Source organism: Balaenoptera borealis (assembly GCF_965194805.1).
Source record: "Balaenoptera borealis genome assembly, chromosome: 11".
NCBI lineage: Eukaryota > Metazoa > Chordata > Mammalia > Artiodactyla > Balaenopteridae > Balaenoptera > Balaenoptera borealis.
The window spans coordinates 37,316,059-37,342,494 of NC_138868.1; the positions used below are offsets into that span (position 1 = coordinate 37,316,059).

The following is a 26,436-nucleotide window of genomic DNA, read 5'->3' on the forward strand; positions in this document are numbered from 1 at the left end:
GTAAACCCATGGAGGTGCTGGGAGAGTGACTGAGAGCCTGGAAGATCCGTGCCCCTTCCTACATAACTTGTTCTGTGCAACTCTTCCATCTGGTTGTTCCTGAGTTCTAGTCTTTCATAATAAATCGATAACCTAGTAAGTAAACTGGCTTCCTGAGTTCTGTGAGCCGCTCTAGCAAATTAATGGAAACTGAGGAGGGTGTTGGAGGAACCTCCGATTCACAGCTTCTTGGTCAGGAGCACAGGTGAGAAGCTGCACTTGGAATTGGCATCTGAAGTCTGGTGGGGCTGAGCCTTGACTCCCGGCAGCTGACTCCCTCTCCACGCCAATCGTGTCAGCATTGAGTTGAACTGAAGAACTCCCAGCTGGCAATGCAGAGTTGCTTGGTGTGGGAAAAAAAACCCCACGTATTGGAGGGTCCCAGGGGGCTGCTCTGGCTCTGGCAACCAAACAGTAGAAAGGAGCAAAGATGAGGAGAAGGGCATGTCTTTTTCTCTGAGGGCACATCCCTGGAGTTGCACACACGAATTGAACTTCTCCACCGTGAGCCAGAACTCAGTCACAGAGCTGCGCACAGCTGTGCGGGAGGGAAACCTGGTTATCCAGCTGCGCTTGCTGCCCAGCATGCATTAAAGCCAATACCATGGCACTGGCTTGTGATAAAAGAAAGCTCGATTGCAAGGTCGACTGGCGAGGGGACAGGAGGCAGGGCTCACAGCTATCTCCCCTATCCAGAGTTGAGGGTGAAATTTAACCGGTTAGGGCAATTTCAAACTTGGAAGCTGATTGGCTAGTCTGGAATCAGTCCATCTATGGGTAATCAAGTTACTCGTGCTGCTGGAAGCTGACTTTTCTTTATTGAAGGACTTCTTGCTTCGTAAAGGGCTCCGGTGGCAACATTTCTATTCTCTGAGTTCCGTAGACTAAAGATTCTTGGTTCCAGGCTCATCCTGGAGATGTGGGTTCCCATCTTGCACGTGCACAGTGCTGTCTCTAAAATAACTCCAGGTCTGATTAATCAACAACCTACTTAAAGGAAGCAAAACCAGTTTAAACTGGGCAATGCTTTACATTTCAGTGTAATCTGACTTCTGGGTGGTTCTATTACAGAAGATAAAGGGGAGAGTGGATAGTGGGGCAGCTCACATCCTCAGTCCCCCACACCCAACGGTCCACGTGCCTCTGTGGGGAAGCAGGTGATGAGTAATAAAAAAGGGATATTTTATGTCCCTTTATTTATTTTATTTTATGGATTTGCCTTGCTTCATTTCTCTGCTTTGGAAACAACGTATTTGTGTATCATTTGTGTACTTTTTTTTTAAGCCAAAGAAGGGTTGGAGAAGGAAGAGGAGGAGCTTGTGCTGGGACTGGATAGAGTAGAAGGCACCTGTGAAGGAGATGGAAAGGAAGCAGCACTCATGGTAGGAGGAAAACCAGCAGAAGTAGGTTGTCATAGAGGCAAAGAAGTAGAGGGATGCCAGTTCTCCCGAAACTTTAAAGAAGGCAGTCAGGATGAGAATACAAACTATCTGGCTAGATAGAAATCATCAGGGACCCTGAGAAGACCAGTTTTATTTGAGACAGGGGTGTAGGCCAAAAGGAAGGGAATTAAAGAATAAATGCCCCAGAAACAGAACCAATACACAAAACCTTGCTGTTTGCTCATTCAGTGGAGAGAAAGCATGCACTTCGATAAAGGATGTTGGGACAACTGTCTCTCCAAAATTATGTACACTTTTGATCCTGAGCTCACATCATATGCAAAAATTCACATGACTTAAAAACCCAAAACTTAAATGTGAAATACAAAATTTTCAAATACTTAGAAAAATACATCTTGTTGTAGATGCACATAGATTTAGTAGAAGTTTAAGAACACAGACAGGATAAAAACCCAACTCCTGCCTCCAAAGAGGAAGAAAGGGAAATGGGAGGTGGGAGTGTAGGGGACATGTTTTTAAATCTGAAGGACATATGACAGTGTTAACATTTGTAAATTCTAAGTGGTAACAACAAAGTTTATTATACTGTCCTTTGAACTTTAATATATTTAAACATTTCTCAATGTCAAGAAGTTAATAGGAGAAAGGAAGTGGAGCAACAGTTCTGCTCAGGCTGTTACAAGAAAAATGCCATTGACTGGGTGGCTTATGAACAACAGAAATTTATTTCTCACTGTTCTGGAGGCTGGACTTCTGAGATCAAGGTGCTGGCAGAGTCAGTGTCTGGTGACAGGCCACCTGCCGGTATACAGTTGTCTTCTCAAGTGGAGAAGATGCCTTCCACACCCCGAGGAAGAAGTCAGGGAGCTCTCTCAAGCTTCTGCTGTGAAGACACTAATCCCATTCCCGAGAGCTCCACCCTCATGACCTAATCACCTCCCAAAGGCCCCACCTCCAAATATCATCACACTGGGGATTAGGTCTCAACATAGGAATTTGGTGGCAGCAGCTAGGGTGGGAGGACACATTCAGTCTATAGAAGCCAGTTGTTTTCTTTTTTTAATGAAATGGCATAACATAGCATTGAATGGAATAGAAAATCTCAGTGTATATTCCATGAGTAATGTTTTCTGAAATGTTTGTTTCTATTTCATATGTGTGTTTATGTGTGACTGTGTGTATGCCAGTGCATGTGTGTGAGTGTGTGTGCTTACACACTGAGTGTGTGTGCCCTGGGCTGCTTCGTAAAATGCATTTCTTACTATGGGTCATGGTCAAAAAGTCTGAAAGTCACCGGAGACAAGAATAGTCAAGTTTTTCAATCAGGTTGGCTATAGACAAAAGCAGAGCAATGGAACAGGAGTTGGAAAGGGATGTGTTGTTAAGGGAGGTTCTTGGTTTGCTTTTCCTTTTTTTTTTTTTTTTTTAAAGTCTGCTGATTCTGGAGCATGTCTGTGGGCTGATGAAAGATACATCCAGAGAGAAGGAGGGACTTCCCTGGTGGTCCAGTTGTTGGGACTCCACGCTTCCACTGCAGGGGGTCCGGCTTCGATCCCTGGTCAGGGAGCTAAGATTCTGCAAGCCGCGCAGCACAGCCAAAAAAAAAAAAAAAAAAAAAGAGAGAGACAGAGAAGGAGAGTTTGGTGATTAGGACTAGAGTGGGAGTGGAGTGAAGATCAAAGGGGAGGTGCATGATCGAATGATGTTAGTCAGGCATTAGCAGGCTCTGATGGGCACTGATTACGTACACAGGTGTGTGTGGGGGGCAATTCAGAGGAAGACATGGGACACGTTCCCACGCCCTGCACCCCACGGCATGACTCATAGTCTGTGTGATGTGACAAGGCAGCCACAGAACAGGCTGGCAAACAGGCAGGCAGGACAGGGCTCTGACAACAGGTGCTTTTGAAGTTCAGGAAAAAGATGAGGACTGGGAGTGACCTAGGTGGTGAAGCCTTCTCTGGGTGAATGAACCTTGGGGGTAGATTCGGGGGATAGATGCTGAATGGGGGCAAAGAGCAAGGGGGTATTGGGGGAAATGGGATTTCCTGCAGAAGAGAGTGGGGAGAAAGAGGGAGTGGATTTTGATAAAGGAGAGCCAAAGGGAGATGGACACACTGCTTTGGATTCCAGTCTGGAGGTGGAGCCTGGGATAGGAAGCTGACCTCTCTTATTCAAGGCCAAGTTACAGGTAGACAGAGTAATAACATTTAAAATCTACTGACTGCTGACTAGGTACTAGTCTACATTTATTGCCTAAGTTATTCCTCATAACAACATTATAAGGTAGGTTCTATGATAAACTTATTTTATGTTTACTGATAGTGAAACCTAGGCACAAGGTATTAAGAAACTTGCTGGAGATACACAACTAGCAAGTGACAGAGCAAAGCTTCAAACCTAAACAGTCTTGCTCCAGAGGCCATGCTCTTAACCATTACTAGCTTATACCATCTCTGGTAGTGAGCTGCTTTATGGTAAATGGCACATAGGAGGTATTCGAGAAATGATTAGAGCACGGAAGGAAGGAAGGGCATGATTTGGAAAATAATAAAGGAACCCCCCAACCTCTGTCCTTCTGTTGTGCCTTAAACTTCTGCTATTAAGTCTGAGTCATACCCACAAATCATGTGATGAGCAGCTATTATGCACAAAGCATGCTATTAAAGTAAGTTAAGGAATTGCCCATAAAACCTCAGATAAGCAGACCTGTGTTACCTGGTTGAGAAGAGTAACAAAAGGAAGTTGGATCAGAGCTCCTCTGATCTTGGACAAACTTTTAGGTTAAAATGTATTGTCAAAGAGGCAAAATGTTACATGAGGAAAGAAGACACATAGATCTTGGTTCATATCTTAGCTCTGCCATTTATTGCCATGCATACTAAGATGATTGGCTAATATAATTTTTTAGACCTCAGTGTTCCCATAATTAAAATGGCAGTATATTGGCAGGGGCCCAAGAGAAAGAGAGAGGAAAAAAAGATCGAATTGTTTAATTGGCCCTAAATGACCCTACTGTGATCCACCAATGAGCCCTGAATAAGAACATGCATTTATGTCAAAATAGGAAAAGAAACTAACACAGACCAGCAAGTCACCAAGTAGCTCACATAGGATGCTTTTGACCAAAATGGCCTTTGATCAAACGTCATGTTTCTTCCTCAGGTGATCATGCCTGAAACTTAGGTTCTCTGGCATGGCTTATCATGCTCTATAGGTAGAGCACTGCATGCTAATAACTTTATACTTTCTTACAACTTGCATCATCAGCCTACCTCCCTCATATTTCAAGGTCACCTCCCACTGGGAAGGAGGATGTTTTCCTCTTAAATTCTTTCCAAGTTGTCTGTTTGGCAGTGTTTCCTGGAGCCATAATGACTCCCCTACCACTTCCAGCAGCCCTGAGGGTGACCACTCATCTTTTTGCTCATCATTGTTTAGGACTCTTGGACCCCTCTTCCCAATAGGATGCTGCCACTTCTCCACGGGCATCAGTAGAGGCGTGAATATGGACAAGGACGTACTTTCCTTACTGCCTTGTCCCTAGATTCTCCACCCCCACCATGCTTTTTGAAGGCTGGAATCATTAAAGGTGGAAGACGTAAGCTGTATACCAAACATGGTGTTTCCCCTAGTTCATGGGAACAGGATATAGGGCAGCCTAGAGTTTGTTTGTCCGTCAACACTTCATCAAGACCCATGCTCTTTTCATCCTTCTATTCAACCTTCCTTAGATGTTGGCTTTTGAGTTTTTGTTTGTTTTTTTCAGGGGTGGCAAGATGTCTGTTGCAGTTCCAGTCATCACTTCTTCACATGATAGCATCCACAACAGGAAGCCACAAGGACAATGGCAAAGGGAGCTTTTTTATCACATGAATCTCTTTTATCTTGGAGGAAATCCTTCCCAGAATGCTCCAGCAGATATCTTCTGCCTCATTGGACAGAACTGGATCCAGGTCCACGTCCTGACCCATCACAAGCAAAGGAGCTGCCATTTTGGCTTAGGCCAATTGTGGTTCACTCTCTGTGGTTGTGCACATTGTTGCCTGAACAAAAGTGGGGTTCTATTAGTCAGAAGGGTAGGATAGCTATTGGGTGGACAACCACCAATGTCTTTTGCAGCATCTAAGAACTCACACCCTTCTCCTAGTTCCTAACACTGCTACTCAACTCCACCTTATCATTACCTTTGGCCTCCCTTCAAAAGAGTCTCCCTCTTCATACATTAACCAGGAAGACTTCCACTGACTTTTTGGAAAACTCTACTCCTTGTCCCTCGGGAAAGGTCTCACTCCAATTCTATCCGCTTCTCCTCCTGTTCCACGTGATAATGATAACTTACTCTTCCCCAGAATGGGAGATAAAGAAGAGGCATCTGCATGACAAGTAGTGGTGACTGGACGCTCTAGGTCTAAGAAGGAGAAATTTGATGGCCCAAATTCTTTCGTGAAGTCCAGGAAGAGTCCCTGCAAATCATCTTCACAAGTGGGAGTTTACCTCTTCATTCTCTCAATAGTCCTGTTAGTAAACGTTGAATCAAATACTCTCCCTCACACACACACACACACACACACACACACACACACACACGTCCCTGACTCGTAATGCAGACACTAATTCTCAGAGGTGCTGTTTTAACTAGTGGTCATAAATGCAGATGCTTTCAGGGATCAGGCAGGTGACACACACTGAAGGGGGCCAGGACTGGCGGGGACTCTGGAGCCCCCCCAAAAGACTGCTGTGCCCTCCAGCTGTTTGTTACCACGTGGGAAGTGGTCAGATTGCCTGGGGGAAGTGGGAAATCTGGAATTTAAGTGCAATTTCCCATTAAAAAAAAAATGCTTCATGCCTCCTCTCTCACCATGAAGTCTCTACTTCATAATATTATGTATGCAGACCTGTTCCTCGCCTTTGTCTCCCCAGCTTCTTTCAAACTATCCCTTTATGCCTGCTTGACAAAAGAGGGAAGCCTGAGGCTGAGCGGTACACCTCTGAGTGGCACCCTTAACCTTTTGTTATCCCCGTGGACCCACGGATGTTTGGTTTATTCAATTATGTTATGATGCATCACCACCATTATTCTTTTTGATGCTCAGTGATCTCAGACTCAGCTAATGGGAGTCCCTCAGATACGTCTCCAGTAGCTCTTAAGCACCTCCATGCTTTCTGGGACAACCAGAGTTTCCAGGCTCACCTTGTAATTTTTCTGCCGCATACGTGGAATCAGCCACTTCTCTAAGAAGCTCCGGTTTATTTTTTAATGGGGAATGGTATTTAGATATCAAGATCTGGTGGCTAAGTGTGTTGATTTGTACTGTAATATCATTGCTTCCATGCCCTTAGAGGAGAGAGAGACAGAAACAGAGAGACAGAGAGATCATACCGATCATCTACAGCAGCATAGGGTTCTTCTTTTCTTCCCCATTCCATATTTTCATCTCCCTTCTCTCACAGTATGTGAGAATTATTGTTACCCCATACAATATATTTGATTTAACCTACATACATTACTCACAAAATAGTACTGGAATGACTACATCAGCACCACCATCAGCATGCCTACAAGTAAATATAAGATTATATTCCACTAAATTGTACAAAGTTCTGTCATCAATCTGATGCACAGTTAGGTCTGTTTGTTTCCGCTGGTCTTCATTTGTAAGCATTTTTCCATCCTTGCTGATGTAACTTTATTTCATGTGCACACCTAGGGTGTTTACCTTCTGAACTTCCTCGAACTTGGCTTCCTTCTACCTCACTTTCTCCCCGTCGAGTCCTTTTTTTTTTTGGCCACACCATATGGCTTGTGGGATTTCAGTTCCTAACCACTGGACTGCCAGGTAATTCCCATGTTGAGCCCTTTAAACGTCTGCATTTCTTTCTGTCTTTCTTTATTCTCTGTCCTTATCACCTTTACTGATAGGAGCCAAGTTCTGTGCCAGGTGCTAGAACCCCACGGTGGAATCAGCATGCCTCCAGCTCACCATGTGTGGAGGAGACACAGGTAACAGCCCGTTGCAGTGGAGCGATGGGGGCCATGAAGGGGAGGCACAGGGCTGCCGGGAACACGGGGTTGGGGGGACTTCTCAATGCACTGTGCCCATCGAGGGAGTGTGGGTGGCACTCCTTAGCTGGTTGTCCCATTACAGGCGGAAGAGACAATGTCTCTTAACATTAAGTTAATAATACTCACTATTGACTTAATAATTATTAACTTAATAATACTTATTATTAGCGATAGGTTAATAATACTCACGTCATAGGGTCACTGTGAGGATGAAACGAGATAGTGCATATAACATGCTTAGCACAGTGCCTGGCATGGGAAAGGGTTGAGTATTACTAATACGGTTGTGTGATGCTCTCCACAGAGACACACACACTGTGGAGGTTCAGACTGAACGGCACAGAATTTCCCCACATCCTTGGAAGTTTCCCACTTCCATGTTGGTATGGACATCTGTCTAATTTTGCCCACGTAGCAATCATTCCCTTCTCTTGGTTACAACGTTTCGATTTGCCTTTGGCGAGCCAGCTCTCCCCACTCTTGGCGATGTGGTCTGGGTGTGGCTGGCTGTCCCCCATTCGCAGCTCGATGAATGGACACAGGACTCAGGCACATGAATCTAAGCCAGGATCCACTATGTAATCTGCAGGGCCCAGTGCAAAATGAAAATGCAGGGCACCCTGTTCAAAATTCAGGAAGAATTTCAAGACGGCAGCTGCATTACAACAGATTGCACCTCACTGTGGACCCAGGACTTCCTCGTTCATCTGTCAGACAGTAGGGGGAGGAAGGATTCAAACCCACAGATACCTGCCAAGCTCCTCCACTGTCCTTGTGCTTGAGGCTGGTCCAGGGCTCACCCACATCAGGATACAGAGCAAAGACACGCCAAGGGAAAAACGGAAGAGGTCAGCAGTTAAAGAGATCTCACAGGCATGTTGCCTTTGTTGCACATCTGACCATCCTGAGCCCAGAGATGGAAATGTTTCTCTAAAGGTCACACAGCAAGTTCATGGCAGTGTCTGAACTGGAACCCAGGTCTCCTAATGCTAGGGAACCATCGACTGAAACTGCCCACCCTGGCCAAGCACAATAATAACCCCTTGCATGAGTTGTCTCACAACAGGAGGTCCCGGTAAGGAAGGCAGCGCTGCTGCTGAAAACTAGCTGGGAGAATTTGGGAGGGGCCAAAAGTGAGACAGGCTGGGACCTGGGACCCTTTGCTGGGACCTGGGACCCTTTGCTGCAGTGTTGCAATGCTTGCACATGGACACACCTCTCCTCCAGCAACAAAATACAAAGAAACTACATGGGATTAAAAATAGCTGTGTGCATGCCCAGTTGGGGCAAATTCTGGACCCAAAAGATACAAAGAGACCAAAAAACCCAACTGCCACTTTTGAGGAGCCTGGAACAAAAATAGGGTGTCAGGAGCAAAAGCAAGGTACTGCACATGCCCCCTGCACACAACACCACCTAAGGGGTGGGCAAAACACCTAAGCCATCCCTCTGGCCCGACCCCTGGAAGCACCACTACCCTCATCCCATATAAGGAACAAACTTGCCCCCTTTTGGGGAGCGAGCAAGCAAGGGAAACTGTGGTTTGTTCTCGCTCACCCCTGCTGCGGCAGGGGCCCCAGTAAAGCCTTGCCTGAATTTCTTGTCTGGCCCCTAGTCAATCTGTATTGATTGGGGAAGGCCAAGAACCCTGGTTGGTAACAAAAGGAGGGAGGAGATGCCAGCCCATAATATGTCCTGCCAACCTCCCAGAAACCCTCACACTAGAATCCATCTCGACTGAGAGATGCGCACCACCAGGAGGGACCTGCGTCAGACCAAATATGGGCACAAGCAAGATGACTGTCCAGAGACAACCCGGAAAGCTAACCCCACCACTATAAACCCTGAGACTACGAGCCACAGCCACATGGCAGAGCAGTTCTCCTGGGTTCCCTTACCGCTGCTCTCCGCCCAGCGTCCCTTCCCAGTAAAGTCTTTTGCTTTGTCAGGTCATGTGTCTCCTTGGACAATTCATTTCCGAGTGTTAGACAAGAGCCCACTCTCGGACCCTGGAAGAGGTCCCCTTTCTGGTAACACTGGGGGCACTCCCATCACAGGTAACGAACTATGTTTGTCCTCACTAGGCAGGAGGCCAAAAAAAATTCCACCCTAAGATCTTGCTAACCTTCTCAGAACAAATACGACAATAGCAGCTAACGTTTGTTGAGAGCTTACATCGTGCCACACGCTGTTCTCGGAGCCTCGCAGATCTCAACTCATTCAATCCTCACAATAACCCCAAGAAGTAGGTCCTGTTATTATCACCTCCATTTTACAGGTGGGGAAACAGAGGCACTGAAATGTCAAGTGACCGGCCCAAGGTCACACATCTAGTAAGTGGATTTACTGGGGTTTGAACCCAGGCAGGGTTTAAAACAACTGGGGTTTAAACCCAGGCAGGCCAGTTGCAGAGCACAAGGTCTTGGTCAGCACTCTACACCGCACAGAGTGGCCCAGGCCTTCGCCCTGGTGTCTGTGGTGGACAGGCAACCCCCAGGGAAAAGCAGCTCCTACTGGTTTAGTGCTTGCTGCCGCCAGGTGCTGCGCTCAGCGGTTTACAGGACTTGTCTCAGCAGGTGGTACGTCCCTCAAGCACCCTCCAGGCTCCCTCCCAGTGTCTAGTTACAGAAACCTGGACTCAGCAGACTCCACGCATTATCTCATTTAACTGGGCATCCAGAGGGAGAGTGGACTCCTGCCACAGATGAGCCGGTGGCTGGACGACAGGATCCAGCTCCATCTCTGCTCTGCTCTCCTCCTCGCTGCTTCATCCTCAGGCTGGTCTCGAGATGACGGCACCAGGTCGGAGGTCACCTTTCAGACATGACGATAGTCAGAGGAAGAGGAAGCGTTTCTCCCCTGAGGATCTCTCTTAAGAGATAAACTCTCCCGGAAGTCACCCCTTCCCCAAAGACTTTCCCACAAACCCCATCATAGGTCTATTCCTGACCCATCCCCTAGGAAATAGACTGGGTTTTACATTAGACCATTGACTCCACCCTGGAGCTGGGGATGGGGGTCAGTCTCCTTGAGTCACACGACCTTGTGGGGGAGGGGTAAATGCCTGCACACCATCAGGGTTTAGTTAGGAAGAAGGGGATGATGGATGCTGAGAAGGACGCAGCATCTACTACAGGTGGATATTTCATGTTCATTTTACAGATGAGCAAACTGAGGCTCAGGGAGTAACAACTTTCTCAGGGTCACAGCTTATGCATGGGGGAGCTGGGATTTAAACCCATTCTGTAGGACTCCAGAGCCTGTGTGCCTAGCTGCTTCCCTAGTTGCCCAGGAAAGGAAGCCAGGACACCTGGGTTCTTGTTCTGGTGGCACTATTAGCTCAGGTGTGTTTGGGGACAATTTCCTTCCCCTCTCTGATCTGCATCCTCCTGTGAATGCAACTATGGTTTCTTGGGCGTAACCTGCAGGGCCGAGGTGGACCAGCAATGAGGTTATGGATGTAAGCATTTCAGCAACTGCAGGTGGAGGGCGCCATGTGGTATAGGAGAGACTCCAGGCTTTGGAATCTGACTGGGCCCTGGGTTCAGATCCTTACTCTGAGACCTTGTACAAGTCCCTTAACAGTCTATAGAGTGGGGATGATGATACCCACTCACACAATTGTTGTGCAGGTCACATGAATCCATGAAGGCAAATTCCTTGGCTTAACAGGATGCCTGACACACGTCAATTCCTTTCCATATTCCATTTATTAGAGAATGCTGCTTCGTCCTCCAAGCATGGGGTAGAAGGGAAAAAACTACACTCAATTGTCTGAGGATCATATCCAATCCTTTTTTGGTAATATGGCGGGGGTGGGGGGTGGGGGAGGGGAGCGGGGAGGAAGGGAGGGAGAGAGAAAGAGGGAGGAAATTTTGCCAAGAAAGGCACGTCCATCCCAATGGAGGATTGGCATTGCTTGGGCTTTGCTGCCCCCTCGTGGCCACTGTGAGTAGAAAGGGCTGCCTGTAACTGCACACTGGAATGGAAGGAGCTGGGAGAAGCCGGCAGTCCCCAGCTCCTTCCGATTCTCCAGCGCTAAAGGGGGGCCATAGTCTGTTTCTAACGTGCTTCCTGGGCTCGGGGTGGTCAGCCATATTAGGGAACCACTGAGCTAGTCCAATCCTTTCATTAAACAGATGGGAAAACTATGGCCTTGAGAGTAGGTGGGACTTGTCTGAAGGAGGCAGCCAGGATAGGAGCCAGTAACTCAGGTCTCTAGACCCCAGTGCTCTTTCCATTATGCCCTGTCTGAAGTGATCCTGGCAGGCAAGCAGAGCTCCAAAGACCACTGGAACTCACCTGCCAACCAGGGCTGGGATCCCTCCGCTGCTGCTGTCAGGTGGTCCTCCATTCTGTGCTTGGACTCCCATGGTGATGGGGAGCTTACTAGCATCCTATTCCCTACTCGTGAACTTCAGAACATTTCCCCTTGTCTGGGGTCCAGACTCACCTCTCTGCATCCTCCCCTATTGGACCCAAATCCCCCATCTGAGGCTGAGCAGCTCTGTCCCCTGACACACTGGAGAGACTGCACAGCCAGAGGAGCCAGAGCTGGGAGGATGAGGGAGATGGAGTGAGTGCTTCACGGCATCGGGAACCCTCTGGACGCATCGCCTCCCTGAATCCTGCAAGACACAGGTGGTTTAGCCTCATTTTACTTCAGAGGGGGTTGAGGCGTAGGGAACTGGCATTAACCTTTCCAAGCTCACACATCAGTTAGTGTTGAGGTGGACGCAAACAGTGTCCTTGGTTTATGGGCTTGGGAAGCTCAGTCTGCTACGATCAGGAGCATTCTCAGCTGCTGGGTGTGGCGGCCAGGCGGGCAGCCTGGGGTAGCATTTACTTTGTAAAAACCTTATTGTGAAGTGTAACACGCACAGACAGAAGTGCACAAAGATATACAGCTTAGCGATCTATGACAAAGCAGCTGCTCATGACATCACCACCCAAGTCACAAAATAGGACACCACCAGCAACCCAGAGCCTCTTATCCCTCCTGACCACTGCCCCTGTCCTCCTTGCTTTTCCTTCTAGTTTTATGACCTACACACGTGCCCACACCTAACGGCAGTGTGAACTTTATGTAAATAGAATCACACATTTGGCATCAGTTTGGGTCTGGCTGCTTTCACTCAGCATTCACTCAATATCCCCCTACAAATATTTTCACTGCCGGAGGACACTGACATCACAATTTTGTCAGTGGACCTGTGGACTGTTTCCAGGTTTTGTTATAATGAACGTGATAACTGCTGCGAACACGTGTGCACATATTTCTTGGTGCATACATGTATACACGCATTTCTGTTGGGTATGTAACTGTATGCGTTTCCTAGAGCTGCCATAACTCAGTGTCACGAACCGGCAGGTTTAAAACCGCAGAAAGTTATTCTCTCACAGTCCTGGAGGCTAGATATCTGCAACTAAGGTGTCAGCAGGGCGGTGCTCTCTCTGAGACTCTGGGTAGAATCCTCTCTCGCCTCTCCCCAGCTTCTGGTGGACGCAAGGAGCATCCATCCTTGGCGTGTTTGCAGCTGCACAGCTCCCACCTCCGCCTCCACCTTCGCGTGGCCCTCTTCCCTCATATCCTTAGGTTATCTTCCTGTGAGGACACTAGGCATAGCGCATTAAGAGTCACCCTACTCCAATAGAACTTCTTCTTCATTAATTACATCTGCAAAGACCCTATTTCTTTTTTTTAATACTCTTTAGAGAATTTTATTTTATTTATTATTTTTGGCTGCGTTGGGTCTTCGTTGCTGCGCACGGCCTTTCTCTAGTTGCGGCGAGCGGGGGCTACTCTTCGTTGTGGTGCGTAGGCTACTCATTGCAGTGGCTTCCCTTGTTGCGGAGCTCAGGCTCTAGGCGCGCGGGCTTCAGTGATTGTGGCTCGCAGGCTCTAGAGTGCAGGCTCAGTAGTTGGCTATACTTCACCTTTTGCGTTTCACTATACATTGTAAAACCATCTTGTCGATTCCATAAAAATTATGTCGGGCTTTGGAGTGGGCTTGCATCAACTCTCTAGACCGTTTTGGAGGAACTGACATCTTCACGTTAAGTCATCTAATCCATACACATCACATATTCCTCCATATCTTGGGGTCTTTCACTTCTCCCCATGGTTTATAGATTTCTACGTAGAGGTCTTGCCCATCTTTTTTTTTTTTTGGCCGTGCCGCGTGGCTTACAGGATCTTAGTTCCCCGACCAGGGATCAAACCTGTGTCCCCTGCAGTGGAAGCGCGGGGTCCTAACCACTGGACCGCCAGGGAATTCCGAGGTCTTGCCCCTCTTACATTGAATTTATTCTTAGGTATTTGATATTTCTGATGCTCTGAAATTGGTATTTTTAAATTAAAAAAAATTTAGGTGCATATAGATGTTCAATAGATTTACATGTACTGACTTTGTATCCAGCAAAAATTTTCAACTTATTATTTCTAATCATTTATCTGTGAATTCTTTTGGATGACCTAAGTACATAATGCTATCTGTAAGTAAAGACAGTCCAATTTCTTCCTTTCCAATCTTCAGGATTTACTTCTCTTGCTTCTCTGTGCTGACTGGGGTTCTCTACTATGATGTTACCTGATGAAAGGAGGCATCTTTCTTTATCTGTCTCCTAATCTGAAAGGGAACACATTCAACATTTTACCATTAAATACATTACATATGATGCTTTCTATAGTTCTTGCTTTTTTATGTTTTATTTTTTTACATAAATTCTTTTTATGGTCAAGGGAGAGAATGTCTTAAGAAAATGGATTGGGAAGAAGAATATTTTTTTTTTAACATCTTTATTGGAGTATAATTGCTTTACATTGTTGTGTTAGTTTCTGCTGTACAGCAAAGTGAATCAGCTATACGTATAAATATATCCCCTCTCTTTTAGATTTCCTTCCCATTTGGTCACCACAGAGCACTGAGTAGAGTTCCCTGTGCCATACAGCAGGTTCTCGTTAGTTATCTATTTTATACATAGTAGTGTATATATGTCAATCCCAACCTCCCAATTCATCCCACCCCGCTTCCCCCCTTGGTATCCATAAGTTTGTTCTCTACATCTGTCTCTATTTCTGCTTTTCAAATAAGTTCATCTGTACCATTCTTCTCGATTCCACATATAAGAAATATTGTATGGTATTTTTCTCTTCACTCTGTATGACAGTTTCTAGGTCTATCCATGTCTCTGCAAATGGCATTATTTTGCTCCTTTTTATGGCTGAGTAATATTTCATTGTATAAACGTAGAGGTGGAATATTTGATGTGGAAAACCTTGGAAATTCAGGATATCTAGTTGCCACACCATTGTACCAGCTCCCTTTCATTTTGTTTTTGACAGGCATTAAAAACTGCCTATTCTCAACGTCTGGATTCTTTACCTGCCCCCTGGCTGGGCCACTGTTGTGTGTTACATTGCGTTGGACATTTCACATCACCAGCAGTTGAGCCAGCTGGGTAGGATCAATTTCACAGTGACCCCACAGGCCTCACTTCAAACCAAGCCTTTACAGTTTCTGTTGTTCTGGTAAAAGTGAAGGTTAAGATGTGATGTCATCTCCCACTGCCTGTGCTCTACAGTGGATATTAGCTGCAATGCGGAACGGGGCCCCTGAGATGAGAGGCAGGATTTGGGGTTGGAATACGGGGCTGAAACTCCAACTCTCTCACCCCTTAGCTTGCAGGATCCTTGGCAAGTTGTTTTCTCTGAGCCTGATTTCTTGTCTTCGTTTTTCCTCTCACTTGTAAAACAGGAGTAAGAATATTTACCTCCTCTGGGTCATTTTGTAGATTATATTGGAGCACTGGGGAAAGCATCTGGCAATTAGTAGGTACTCAATACATAAAAAAAAAAATCTTTCCTGTGCCAAGGGGTCGACTGGTGGGGGGGGCGTGGCTGGATACTGATAGATAGAGCTTGCCTCAAAGTGTGGTCTAGGACCTAGAGTGTTGGCCTCACCCAGGAGCTTCTTAGAAATTGAGAATCGCAGGTCCCACCCTGGACCTACTGAGTCAGAATCTGCATTTCCACAAGATCCCCAGTGACTCAAAGTTGGGGAGGAGCACAAAGTCCTGCATTGCTAAGAAGCTCCACACAGGCAATAACTGAGGCGAGGAACTGAGAAGAGGTAGGATGTCGATGACACAGCAGCAAAGATGGGTTTGCAGATTTTGGGGGGCTCTCGCTGTGTTTCCTGCATCCAAATAAGAATGACTTCCTCCTGGCATGAAGCTGAACTCCATTGAGGACGTTCTCTAGTACAGAAAAGCCAAACCACTAATCTGAATAAATAAGCATCAATTTTATTGAATCATGAATAATTTAAGACTGGTACAATCATCAGCTTTATTCTCTATGATGTGGGGCATGATCTCCGGCAGATCACTGGCAAATCCAAAAACCTCATGACAAATGAAAATTAAATAGGGAGGGACGGCGGACGGGGAGGGAGGACGGAAACATACCGTACACAAAATACTCAATTCCTAGTTTTCTCTTTAAAAATGGCTAGAAAAAATTCATCAAAATGCAGCACTTTAATCAATTATTTACAATTTCTATGTTACAATGAAAAAATGTACATCTTATAGAACATATTTCATAAACTGCTCCACTGGAAATAACTAGATCAAAACAGCAAACCTTCCATTTCGTATCCACAAAGTTGGATTATTTTTTCCTTTTGAAGTAGATTCGCCATTATCAAATTCGAATACACAGAATTTTGAAGTTTAAGCATCAACAATAAAATATGTCCCCAAGATACAACAAAGGTCTAGGCAAGTCTCGTTCCGTGTCCCCCCCTGCCCACCCACCACCTTAAACTAAAGGGAATTCCCATCTCACTTATGGCCTGTAAAATTCTTGGCAGTTTGGAAAGAAAACTTTTGGCTTCCATTGGTAACTCAACACAAATGTTGCATAGAATTTCATACATTTTCAAAATTAGCCTAACTGTAGAAAAAGGCAAAATGGAAGCATTTCGGACAGAGCCCTAAATGAGCACAAAGTCACTTTGTCAAAGGTGAGTGACACAAAAGCAAAACAGGACCAAAGTAAGAAATGTGCATATCAGACAACCCTGCTTCCGGAAACTGTAGGAAAGACCCCGAGTTGTGACTCGTACAAGGCTACACTCCTTGAAACCACCGTTTCACTTGTCAGGCAGCACCAGGGACAGAGGTCTCAGCGCTGAGCCTGGACCTGGTGGGAGGGAAGTCTGTGGGACTGGGGAGAAAAGAAAGAGAAAAGAGGGTGCTGTAAAAAAAAAAAAAAAAAAGTTTCAAAGGATATTGGCAGGTGTCTACTCACAAGGTGACCGGGAAAACTGCCCATGAGGAGAAGTCCATTGCACCTCCTCCCAAATTCACAGTATGAGCGTGTAAGGTCATTGCTGGGAGATAAATTGAGAAGGACCATTCTTCAGGTTTACCAGAAGGCTCAGGGTGTGACTGACCCCTGAGGTCACAGGCTAAATACATGCTTTAAACATTTTATGAAAAACAAAACAGAACAAGACACACTCACACACCCAGATGACTAAGGAAGGCTTAGCAGAATAGAGTCTGAGTTTACTGAGATTAGAGAAAAGAGCACGCTGAGAGGTTTTCCATTCACCTGCTGGAGGGACACATTCCCCTTTTCCTTTCAAAGAGGAAGCAAATGGTGTCATCCAATGTAATGTGACTGGTTTCAGGTCACGCTCTTGTGGTAAGAAAATAAAAGATGTTGAGAGAGGGACCTTTGGAAATAGAAATGTAAAAAAAATGGAGTAAAAACCCTGATCATTAACAGAGACTCCCCCCATGGGGGTCCGATAAAAATAAAACAGAAACAAATGACTCAAAGATTGACCACCGGTCAATACCGGTATGTTGAAGACACATACGAGCAGAGCATGGCTCAACAATGTCATGTAACATGGTAGGAACTTTTGCCTTTTCCTGCACAAGACAGATCTTTGTCTAGTCAGGGCGTTAGCTGGAGACTGATAAGAACCTTAAAAAAAAAAAAAAAAAATTTTTTTTTTTTTTTTTTTCCTTTTTCTTTTTCCCACAGTCACGCATCCACACGAATGAGTCTTTTGGATGAGAAAAGTCACATTAGCTTGAGTTCTCCTAGTGAGTAGGTGACTTGTTAGCCCTGTTTGCTCTGATGGGGAAAACAGAAAAATAGACCCCAGGCAGGCACGACACTCATCAATGAACACGGTGAGTACAAAACCAGTTAAGGCATCGCTTTGGGAAGGTCAGCACCGAAGAGGTCAGGCAAGGCTCGTCCGCCGGAGGCTAGAGCTTCTGGAAGGGAGCAGCTGCCTCCACCTGTTGACTTGTGTGACGTCACGTTGGTTCTGGGGAAAGTGCAAGTGTTTTGCGAGGTGACCTCACACCCCACCTGAGGTCGGGGCTGGCATGCTGGAGGTGTCGACGTGTGTCCTGCAGCCTCGAGGACGAGGAGGAAAGGCAAGGTCCCGCTCACCCACGCGCTGAGGACGGGGTCCTGGTCCACTGTCAAGGGCACAGCGACCCCGGCCCCAGCAGGAGGCAGCGAGTGTGCAGAACTGTGAGGAGGGACAATTGAAAACCAGAACTCAGCAGGACCAAACCAAAAGCCAACTCCTGCGGTTCTCACGTTCACCAAAGGATGGATTCTGACCACGAGGGGAAGGAGGGGGGAAAAAAGTCTTCAAAATCAACAGAGTCAGAAAGGGAGAAACTCAACCTCATTGTCAAAGGGGTGATCGGTTCGCCAAGGTAGACCAATTCTCACTGTACACAGTGTTAGCAGGAGTAAGACCTGATTCATTTCTGTACGAGAAGGAAACAGACACATGCAGCTCTGCGTTTACAGCCACATCCGCTCGGCCTCACTCTCACTTATGGATGAACCAGAGGCTGATGGGTCTGAAAGGCGGGGGTGAACTGGAACAGGCAAAATACCTCTCGGGTAAGGAGAGCACCATTTAAGAAACAAACCAAAGAGAAAGCACGATTTGTTTTTCCTAAGTTTTTCCTGTGATGCGGCTCTGCAGTTTGTTGAGTGTGACCAAAGCAAGGGCCCCAGCTGGCATCAGATCTCTCTGTGGCCGGTGTGTTGGAAGGTCGGCAGCGGGGTTGGAGCTGCAGGGTCTGTGCGCGGAGGAAGCCCTGCTGTCTCCGTTTTCAGCTCTGCTCTCATCTCTTCTGTCTCTGGGCCGCTGAGGGCAGGATGCTGTTTGGTTTCAGAGCTTCAAGTGGGTTGGCTTTTTTTTTTAAAATCCTTTTCATTTCAACGGTGATGGTCCTTTCCCGAGAAGTATCTTTCAGTGTCTTAGGAAGGTCACAGCAACAAGGCAAAACAATAATTGACACAGAAGATGGTGCAGTTCTCCCTGTGAAGGAAGCGGTCCCGAGGCGGCTGGCCCGGGGCGCCTGCACCCAGGTCAAGGCTGGAGGACGAGGAGGGTCCGGGTCTTCGCGCGGCACTCACGCCGAGGCCGGGGGCTGGCTCAGGAGGGCGTCCTCAGGGTGGTGCAGGGGAGGGAGGTGGAGGGCAGGAGGGCAGGCTCCGTGGCCCGGCCGTCACAGAGTCGACTCCAGGGACGAGTCCAGGATGTCGTCGTGATGGCTGTTGCTGTTGGAGTCGCTGTCATAGCTCTGGGGGCTGGAGTAGTTGGCTGCTTCCTGCAGCCTCATCAGCATGTTCATCTGGGGAAAGAGCGGAGACTGCGACGTAGCTTCCGGTCCGGTCAGCCGGCCACGCCTGGCCTCTCCAAAGCTCACGCCGCCTCCTCTAGACTCACCCTGGGGACTGTGGCCTGCAGTGGACGAGAGCACGGGCCCTCGGCCAGGCTTCCAGGGTTCAAGTCTCGGCTCCCCCACTTACTAGCTGCATGACCTTGGGCCAGTGACTTAACTGCTACACCTCAGTTTCTTCACTGGTCACGTGTGAATAATTATACCTGCCCTATAACGTTACGGTGTGGATTAATACATGCAGATCACTGAAAATACAAAATTCTCTAAAAGATAATGTATATATATTTTTTACTTAGGAGGGGCACCTTACTCAAATATAGCCCTCAGCCTGGGTGAGATGCCAGCCAAGCGCCCCAGCACCACTGTCCTCGAGGCACAGGGTTCCCCCTTCGATGAGCATCGAGCCCATCTGTAGTCCTGGCTCTGGCCAGAGGGCAGCCTGGAGTCACCTGGGCTCCAGCTCCTGTCAAGGCCTCCATGGGGAGGCGGAGGACAGCATCAGTAAAGCAGAGCCTCAGAACACAGAGAGGCCTGGATTCCAATTCAGAAACCTTTGGGCAATTATTTAATGTATCTGAGCCACCAGTTCCTTATCCATACAATAGAGAAAACGGCAGTACCCATCCCATAGGGCTGAAGTAGGGAATTAAACGACATGATGTGTATTCAATCCTTAGCATAGGGCCTGGCACATAGTAACTGTTGAATAAATGTGATAAATCTACTATCATCATCACCATCATTTCTCTTAAGAGTTTAAAGACAGTGTTCTTGCGTCTTCCCTGGTCTACAGTCTATTGGTCATTTGTGTTCAAGGGGAGATGGGGAACTGAAAACTACCAATACTTTAATTTTATTTACAACTATAAACTGTGTGTGTATGTATTTTATATTTTATCTAGCAAAATTAGGAAGATAGGGTCTCTCTGAGCTATCTTCAGACTTGGTGCAGCTGGGTGTGAACTCCAGCTGCCCCCTGGCTGGCTGCCCCTCAGGATGTCTAGCAGAGTGGGCCTGGGTGGGCCAACCACAGAAGCACCACCATCTGGTGTCCATCTGCACGGCTGCAACCGGGAAGGGGTGGAGCGGAAGTACAAGGAAAAATCCTTCGCAGCCAGGATTATTCATTCACTCATCAAACACTCCCTGTGTACCCATAGTATATGGTCTGGAATAAAAACAAGACAGTCCTGCCCTCCTGGAGGCCTCAGTCTCAGGAGAGTGAGAGATCAGTTAACAAGAGGGCTATCATAGCAGACACCTGTGGTCCTGGGCAGAGAGAACAGGACTTGGGGGGAAACACCAAGTATCTAACTTGGTAAGTAGAGGTAGCTGGGCCGGCATAGCTGACTTCTGGGAGCCTGAGGTTGGAAGGACAATTCTGTGTAACTATTTGGAGAACCCCGGGTCTTACCTAAATGCCTTCTGTGTTTAGTCAGTGACACAAATATCCCTGGTTAAGAAAAGAATGTCCAGGGCTGAGCTGGCCATTCTTTCCTCTAGATATCCTAAATTCTATTTTTACATAAGTTAGAGTTCATGAGCTTGAACCCCCCAAAATAGTTCCATGACTTTGGCTTTTAGTAACGGTCAACGTTAGAAATGGCCTTTTACAGGTTGATCCTTTCCTCTGGAAAACCACTGTGGTAAACACTGCAAATTAGGTTGTGCTTAGTAATACAAGCCATAAATCCATTTAAAATAAAATTCCCGTTTAAAATGTCTCAATAGGACCACAGCTGCATCCCGCCAGTCAGGGGTGGCAGACAACCCCAAAGCACCTCTTATTATTATTTTTTATCTAGCAAATCAGTTAGTCACTAGGGATAGAACAGCAAGTCAACTGTCTTTTAATCCTGCCGCATCTCTTATGAATATGTTCTTTCATTAGGTAATGCAAGCAATATTCTTTGCAGTGTTTTTCCTTTTGCCTTAGTTGCCAAGAGAGCTCAGGGTTAAATTTATAGCATGATAATGGTCATTTAACCATGGGAAGTTCTGGTATACGTGCTTCAACTTTCTTTTTTTTTCTTTTTTAAAGATTGATTGATTGATTGATTGATTGCTATGTTGGGTCTTCGTTTCTGTGCTAGGGCTTTCTCTAGTTGCGGCAAGCGGGGGCCACTCTTCATCGCGGTGCGCGGGCCTCTCACTATCGTGGCCTCTCCTGTTGCGAGCACAGGCTCCAGACGCGCAGGCTCAGTAGTTGTGGCTCACGGGCCTAGTTGCTCCGCGGCATGTGGGATCCTCCCAGACCAGGGCGCGAACCCGTGTCCCCTGCATTAGCAGGCAGATTCTCAACCACTGCGCCATCAGGGAAGCCCTCAACCTTCTTTTAATAGGGCTTTTGATTTATTAGGTCTAATTTCGCAGTATGACTATGTATGGGTCTTACATTGGCAGAGAGTTCTAGAATTGTAGTGGTATGATCTCTGACCCAGGTTCTTCTTAAAGGGCCTTTACTGCTTTATCATTAGTGGAGTAAAGGTGCTCAGGCAGCGTTAAAGGCTTAACTCATGTCACTGGCTAGGGGACCCGCATTCAGGCCCCCTTGCCCTCTCCTCCATGAGTCCCTCCCGCCCTCAAACCTCTCCCTGCCTAAACTCCTGACCATTTGGCTTGGGCTACTGGGCAAGACATGATAAAGCTGGCACTCAAACCAGAGGGCGAAGAGTGGTGTAGGGACATTTAGAGAGAAAAATCAAATTCTTGAACTTTTATCTGAAAAATTTCAGAGGGGTTAAAGACAAGAGTGAAAAACTAAAAACAAGGAAGAAAATATGGGCAAAAATATCCCAAATCTTGGGATAGGTCTAGCCTTGCAAAGCAAGGCTGGGGCTCAGTCACTTCCAAATTTCCGGTGTGCCTGGCATGAGGCCCAGTACACAGTAAGTGCTCAGTGAATGCCGAGCCGCTCTGGAAGCCGAGAACTCACCAGCGGGTCTCCGTCAGCATCGCTGGGCGGCATCTGCTTGCTGGTTGACCCCTCCCGAGGCATGGAGTAGCCGTCGAAGCCGACATCCTCGGGCCGGAGCTGCAGGAGGGGAGGCCACTCGTGCTGCTGGGGGCTGGCTGCCCAAGGATAGGTGTCCATCACCCACTTGGCGGGGTCCTCCCAGGGGGCCCGCCTTCCATACAGCTGGAAACAGACAAAGAAGGAACAGTTAGGAAGTGGGCCGAGACCTCTTCTGCAGGCCTGGTTTTGCAACTTTCTGAAAAACTGTCCAAGCCCAGCATTATGCTTCCCTTGATGGAGTAATTCCACTTCCAGAGGAAATCCTAAGGAAATCATCCAAGGCACGGACACCTTGATGTACTAAGACCAAAGGCAGCATGACCTAGGGAGTAAAAGCACTGGCTTTGGAGTCAGCCTGACCTGGGTTCACATCTCAGTTCTGCCACTGACTCACTGTGTCGCCCTCAACTCTAAGCCTCGCTGATCCAACTTGAAAAACAACTCTCTGATTTGAAGTGTTTGCCAATTTCCATGATATGAATACTCCCACCATGGCCAATCAATTACCAACACGATGTCACTGAATGTGGAGCTGGAAAGAGGTGCTGTCATCCCACTGAGTACCCTCCCTCCTCCACGGCACACAGATGCGGTGCTGGGTATCAGCAGCCCAGGCAGAGGTCACCAATGGCTCTGGCTTGATAGAACCCCATTTCTTAAAGTGAGTCTGACTCTCAGAGCCCCCGTGTAGAGGCGCTGGTCACTTTCAGAACAGCAAATTGTTAAAGGGGTTCCATGTGGGTACTGGAATTGTAACTGCTTCTCCTCCCTCATGTATTTTTCAAAATTGCCCAAAACAACTAATTTGCTCTTAAAGCGGAATTATCACATAATTTTGTAAGACCAGTACCATGCCTCCAAGCTCCTTTCCTTAAGCCTGAAATACCGAATAATACAATGATTTTAGTGACTTCTTCTGGCAATTTCAAGAAATACATACACTCTTCAAAGAATAAAAACCTAGGCTGCACCACTTCCCAAGGCGAGGCTCTGCATCTCACGTAGCTGGGTGCCTTCTCTGTATCTTTCCTCTTTAACACCACCCCTGCTGCCACACCTTACAGCTCACTGTGTGCCAGGGATTACGAGAAGCACTTGACAAATATCTTGTTTAACCACCATGTGATTCCAAGAGGAAGCATCACTACCCAAGTTTCCCAGACAAGGAGCCAGGCCCAGGGACGAGAGAAGGCAGAACTGGAATCCAAGTCTGCCCAGGTCCGTGGACCACTTAAGTCTGAGCAGGTGTGGCAGGACTGGCTCACAGCCAGGACAGGACGTGCCCACCCAGGAGAGTGCCACCTGTGGCTCTGGAAGGGCACCCCCTCTGTAGGGCATCACAGGGGTACAAAGACCAAAGCCCCCTGAACCACAACGGCTGCAGGGGGGACTCTAGAGTGGAATTACATCTGGACCGCAGCCTGTCTGTCCGTCTGCCTCCTCCCTCTGTCCTCCCAGAACTCTTACAGTTGAGAGGGGAGGGAGGGGGATGTGGGGAGAGAAGGCTGACAGTACAAGAGAGCTGAGCTCTGGCTGATAAAATCACGTCTTTCCCAGGTCACAGGCTGCCTCAGCTGGAAGGAACTGGGGTCCCAGCCGCCTCATTTACCGGATGGAGAACTTATGGCTTAAAGAGAAGAGCCAGTTGTGAAAGGTTTCGGAGCAGAGCTGGATTCGAACCCAGGACCCTGGCATCCTTGTCTGGGCCTTTCCCTTCTTCCACCCCTCCTGACAGACTCCACTCTGAACCACTCGGTATCGGCAAGAGCCACATGACTCAGCCAAAACCGGAGCAGGGAGATGCAGGCCAGGCTGTCTACCCGACGAGGACACGTCACCTGGGCTGGGCTTGCTGTCTCAGGATTGCCTAAGCCCCCTCCGATTGTCTCAGGGAAGCACCTGCCCTGCCCACACTGCAGACAGGCCCGCCCACCTCCCTTCCTCCATGGCCGCCTCCTCCTCCACTCAAGATACACAGCCTTCTATGAGCTCAGCGCTTTCAGACACCAGCGCCCTTCCTGTCTAGTGCTCCAGCCCTGTCTACTGCGAAACCTTCCTTAACCTGGGGCAGCGGTGACTCCCAGGCCTGAGAGCTCAGTCTGACCTTGGAAAGGCAACTCGACTCACGGTCCGAGCAGGAAGGGATCATGTGAAGGTTCGTGTGCACATGGGTATGAGTCAGGGAGGAAGGGAACACAAAGCGCTTGGGGATATTTAGAACTGAAAAAGCCTGTTGCACATAAGAAACATTCCTGCAACTTGTAGAAGCTTCTCCCTCCAAGGGCTTTCCCTACAGCACTCAGCTGACTTTCCCAAGCCAGATTTCACATGTGTGAGGCTGAACCAAACGTCGTTTCTGGCAGCTACTGCTTCTGTCTCCATCCTCCAGCCTGGAAGAGAAGATGCTCAGGGCTGCAGAACAACAGAGCCTAGAATTCCGAGCTCATCAAGTTCCTAGAGGGTCTGGCCCCGTGGCTTTTAAATTTTTGCTCTGTTCCCCTGACCCTATTATGAGTAGTCTGAGGAACTTTGGGGCTCCACAGAGCCAGCCTGAAAAAACTCTTCTAGTCCACACTTTTCAGATTACAGACGGGAAACCCGAGGCTTAGCAGTGGGAGGTTTGCCCAGAGTCTCAGAGCAAGTTGGGTCATCTGATCAATGGCTCCCCACTCTCCGCTTTCCACCAGGGAGACAGGGGTCTTTTGAGTGACTCTGCAGGCTTTGGACACTTTGGCAAGTGTTTACAATGAAAATTCCAAAGGGGAATAGGGCTGAGGACTAAGTCATAAGACAAATGCACACCTGGGCACATCTAACGTCGTCTGCAAGAACAGAGAATATTTTTACAAGCCTCCCCACTTGCCGCTGGACATGTCTAAGTCCAGATGATGAATGGCTGGGTAAGTACCGTGGCAAGCAAAGGATGTATCGTAACGCTCCTTGGTCCCACTGCAGAGCCCCGAGGCAGCTCTGGGAAACAGCAGACAGTGGTACAGACAGACAGACAGACAGGACATTCACTTTCCGCAAGGCAGGGAGGAGCCTCGTATGCCCACTGGGTCAGGAAGAGGGAGCCAAGACACTGGAAACTGAAAACTTGGCCACTGGGCACCTTGTGACTCTGTGGGATGCACATGTTTATCACACGCGAAGGCATCAAGGTACACATTCTGGAAGAGCCTACAAGCAGTTGCGCGCGCACACACACACTCTACTGGGAAAAGACTCAGGAGCCAAAACTTGCAATGACACCTGGTACCCACTAGGGGGCGATGCCACATCTCCTCCAGGCAAGGCTGTGCCTGTTGGGGGTGCTGACTGGAAGCCCCTGGTGAGACCTGACGGCAGCAGGGTCTCTGGGCTGCCAGCCACCACCGGCGGCCCCGCCAGAGCCCAATCTGGGGACTCCACCTCTTCTTAGCTTATGACCTTGGCCAAGGGCTTAACTGCTTTGAACCACAGCCTCATGGTCACAGCACTCCTCGCAGGGTCAGGGCGGAGTAAATGGCCTGCACAGCGCCCAGCACACAGTGAGCTCGGGACTCAAGGTAACACGAAGGAGAGTGAGGAATTTTAAACTCTGTTTTTTGAATAGAAGAGTCTTTTTGTCAAATGAAACCTTATGTAGAACGTCACGCTATGAAACACAATACTTGGTTCCCTGAGCCACCTGAGGGGTCTGGATGCAGTAACAGGGGTCTAAGGACAGCCTGAAAAATCACGGAAGTAACCGAGGCGTCAGCTACAGGCTACGACGCTGGCTCATCCACACCCCGCCTAGTGAACTGGGGAAGGGTCAAAAACTCCTGTGAGCCTTGGTTTCCTCGTCTGTAAGGTGCATACTGGGCGCTGAGAACTAAACGGAATCATGCCTGTCAGGCCCCTGGCACAGTGCCTGGAAGGTAGCAGCCTCTCAATAAATGTCATCAAACTTTCCTTCAAAACTAGAGACATGAAGGACACTCCAGGGTTCCTCATGAATCTGCAGATTTCATGGGGTCTCCCAGGCTGCAGAATGGGATGAAGTCACAGGTTTGGGGCAGGAGGGCTCACTTTTGAGCAACTTGGTACAATGCTAACTCTGGTTGCCTCCTCTGGTTGTTTCCATGTTCTTGAAAGACTGCCCTTCAAAAGACCTCAACAGCACAGGGAAGTGATGACTTTTCTTG

At 47.8% G+C, this 26,436-nt stretch overlaps 1 protein-coding gene across 12 annotated transcripts in view; it reads right to left on the minus strand.

The window, feature by feature from the left end:
• Positions 1–1,267: 1,267 nt before the first annotated feature.
• Positions 1,268–26,436, minus strand: part of NAV2 (neuron navigator 2) — an 858,870-nt gene continuing 833,701 nt past the window's right edge. For 5 of the 12 annotated variants that reach the window (XM_082342386.1, XM_082342383.1, XM_082342390.1 and 2 more), the window contains 2 exons: positions 22,187–22,390; positions 11,360–12,137 (listed from right to left, as the gene is read on the minus strand). In XM_082342386.1, coding sequence (XP_082198512.1) covers positions 11,979–12,137; positions 22,187–22,390 — 363 coding nt within the window. In that variant the 3' untranslated portion in view covers positions 11,360–11,978. Of the gene's footprint in view, positions 12,138–15,794; positions 19,201–22,186; positions 22,391–26,436 lie in introns of those variants that run through there. The other 7 variants (XM_082342382.1, XM_082342387.1, XM_082342384.1 and 4 more) reach the window with 4 other exon arrangements.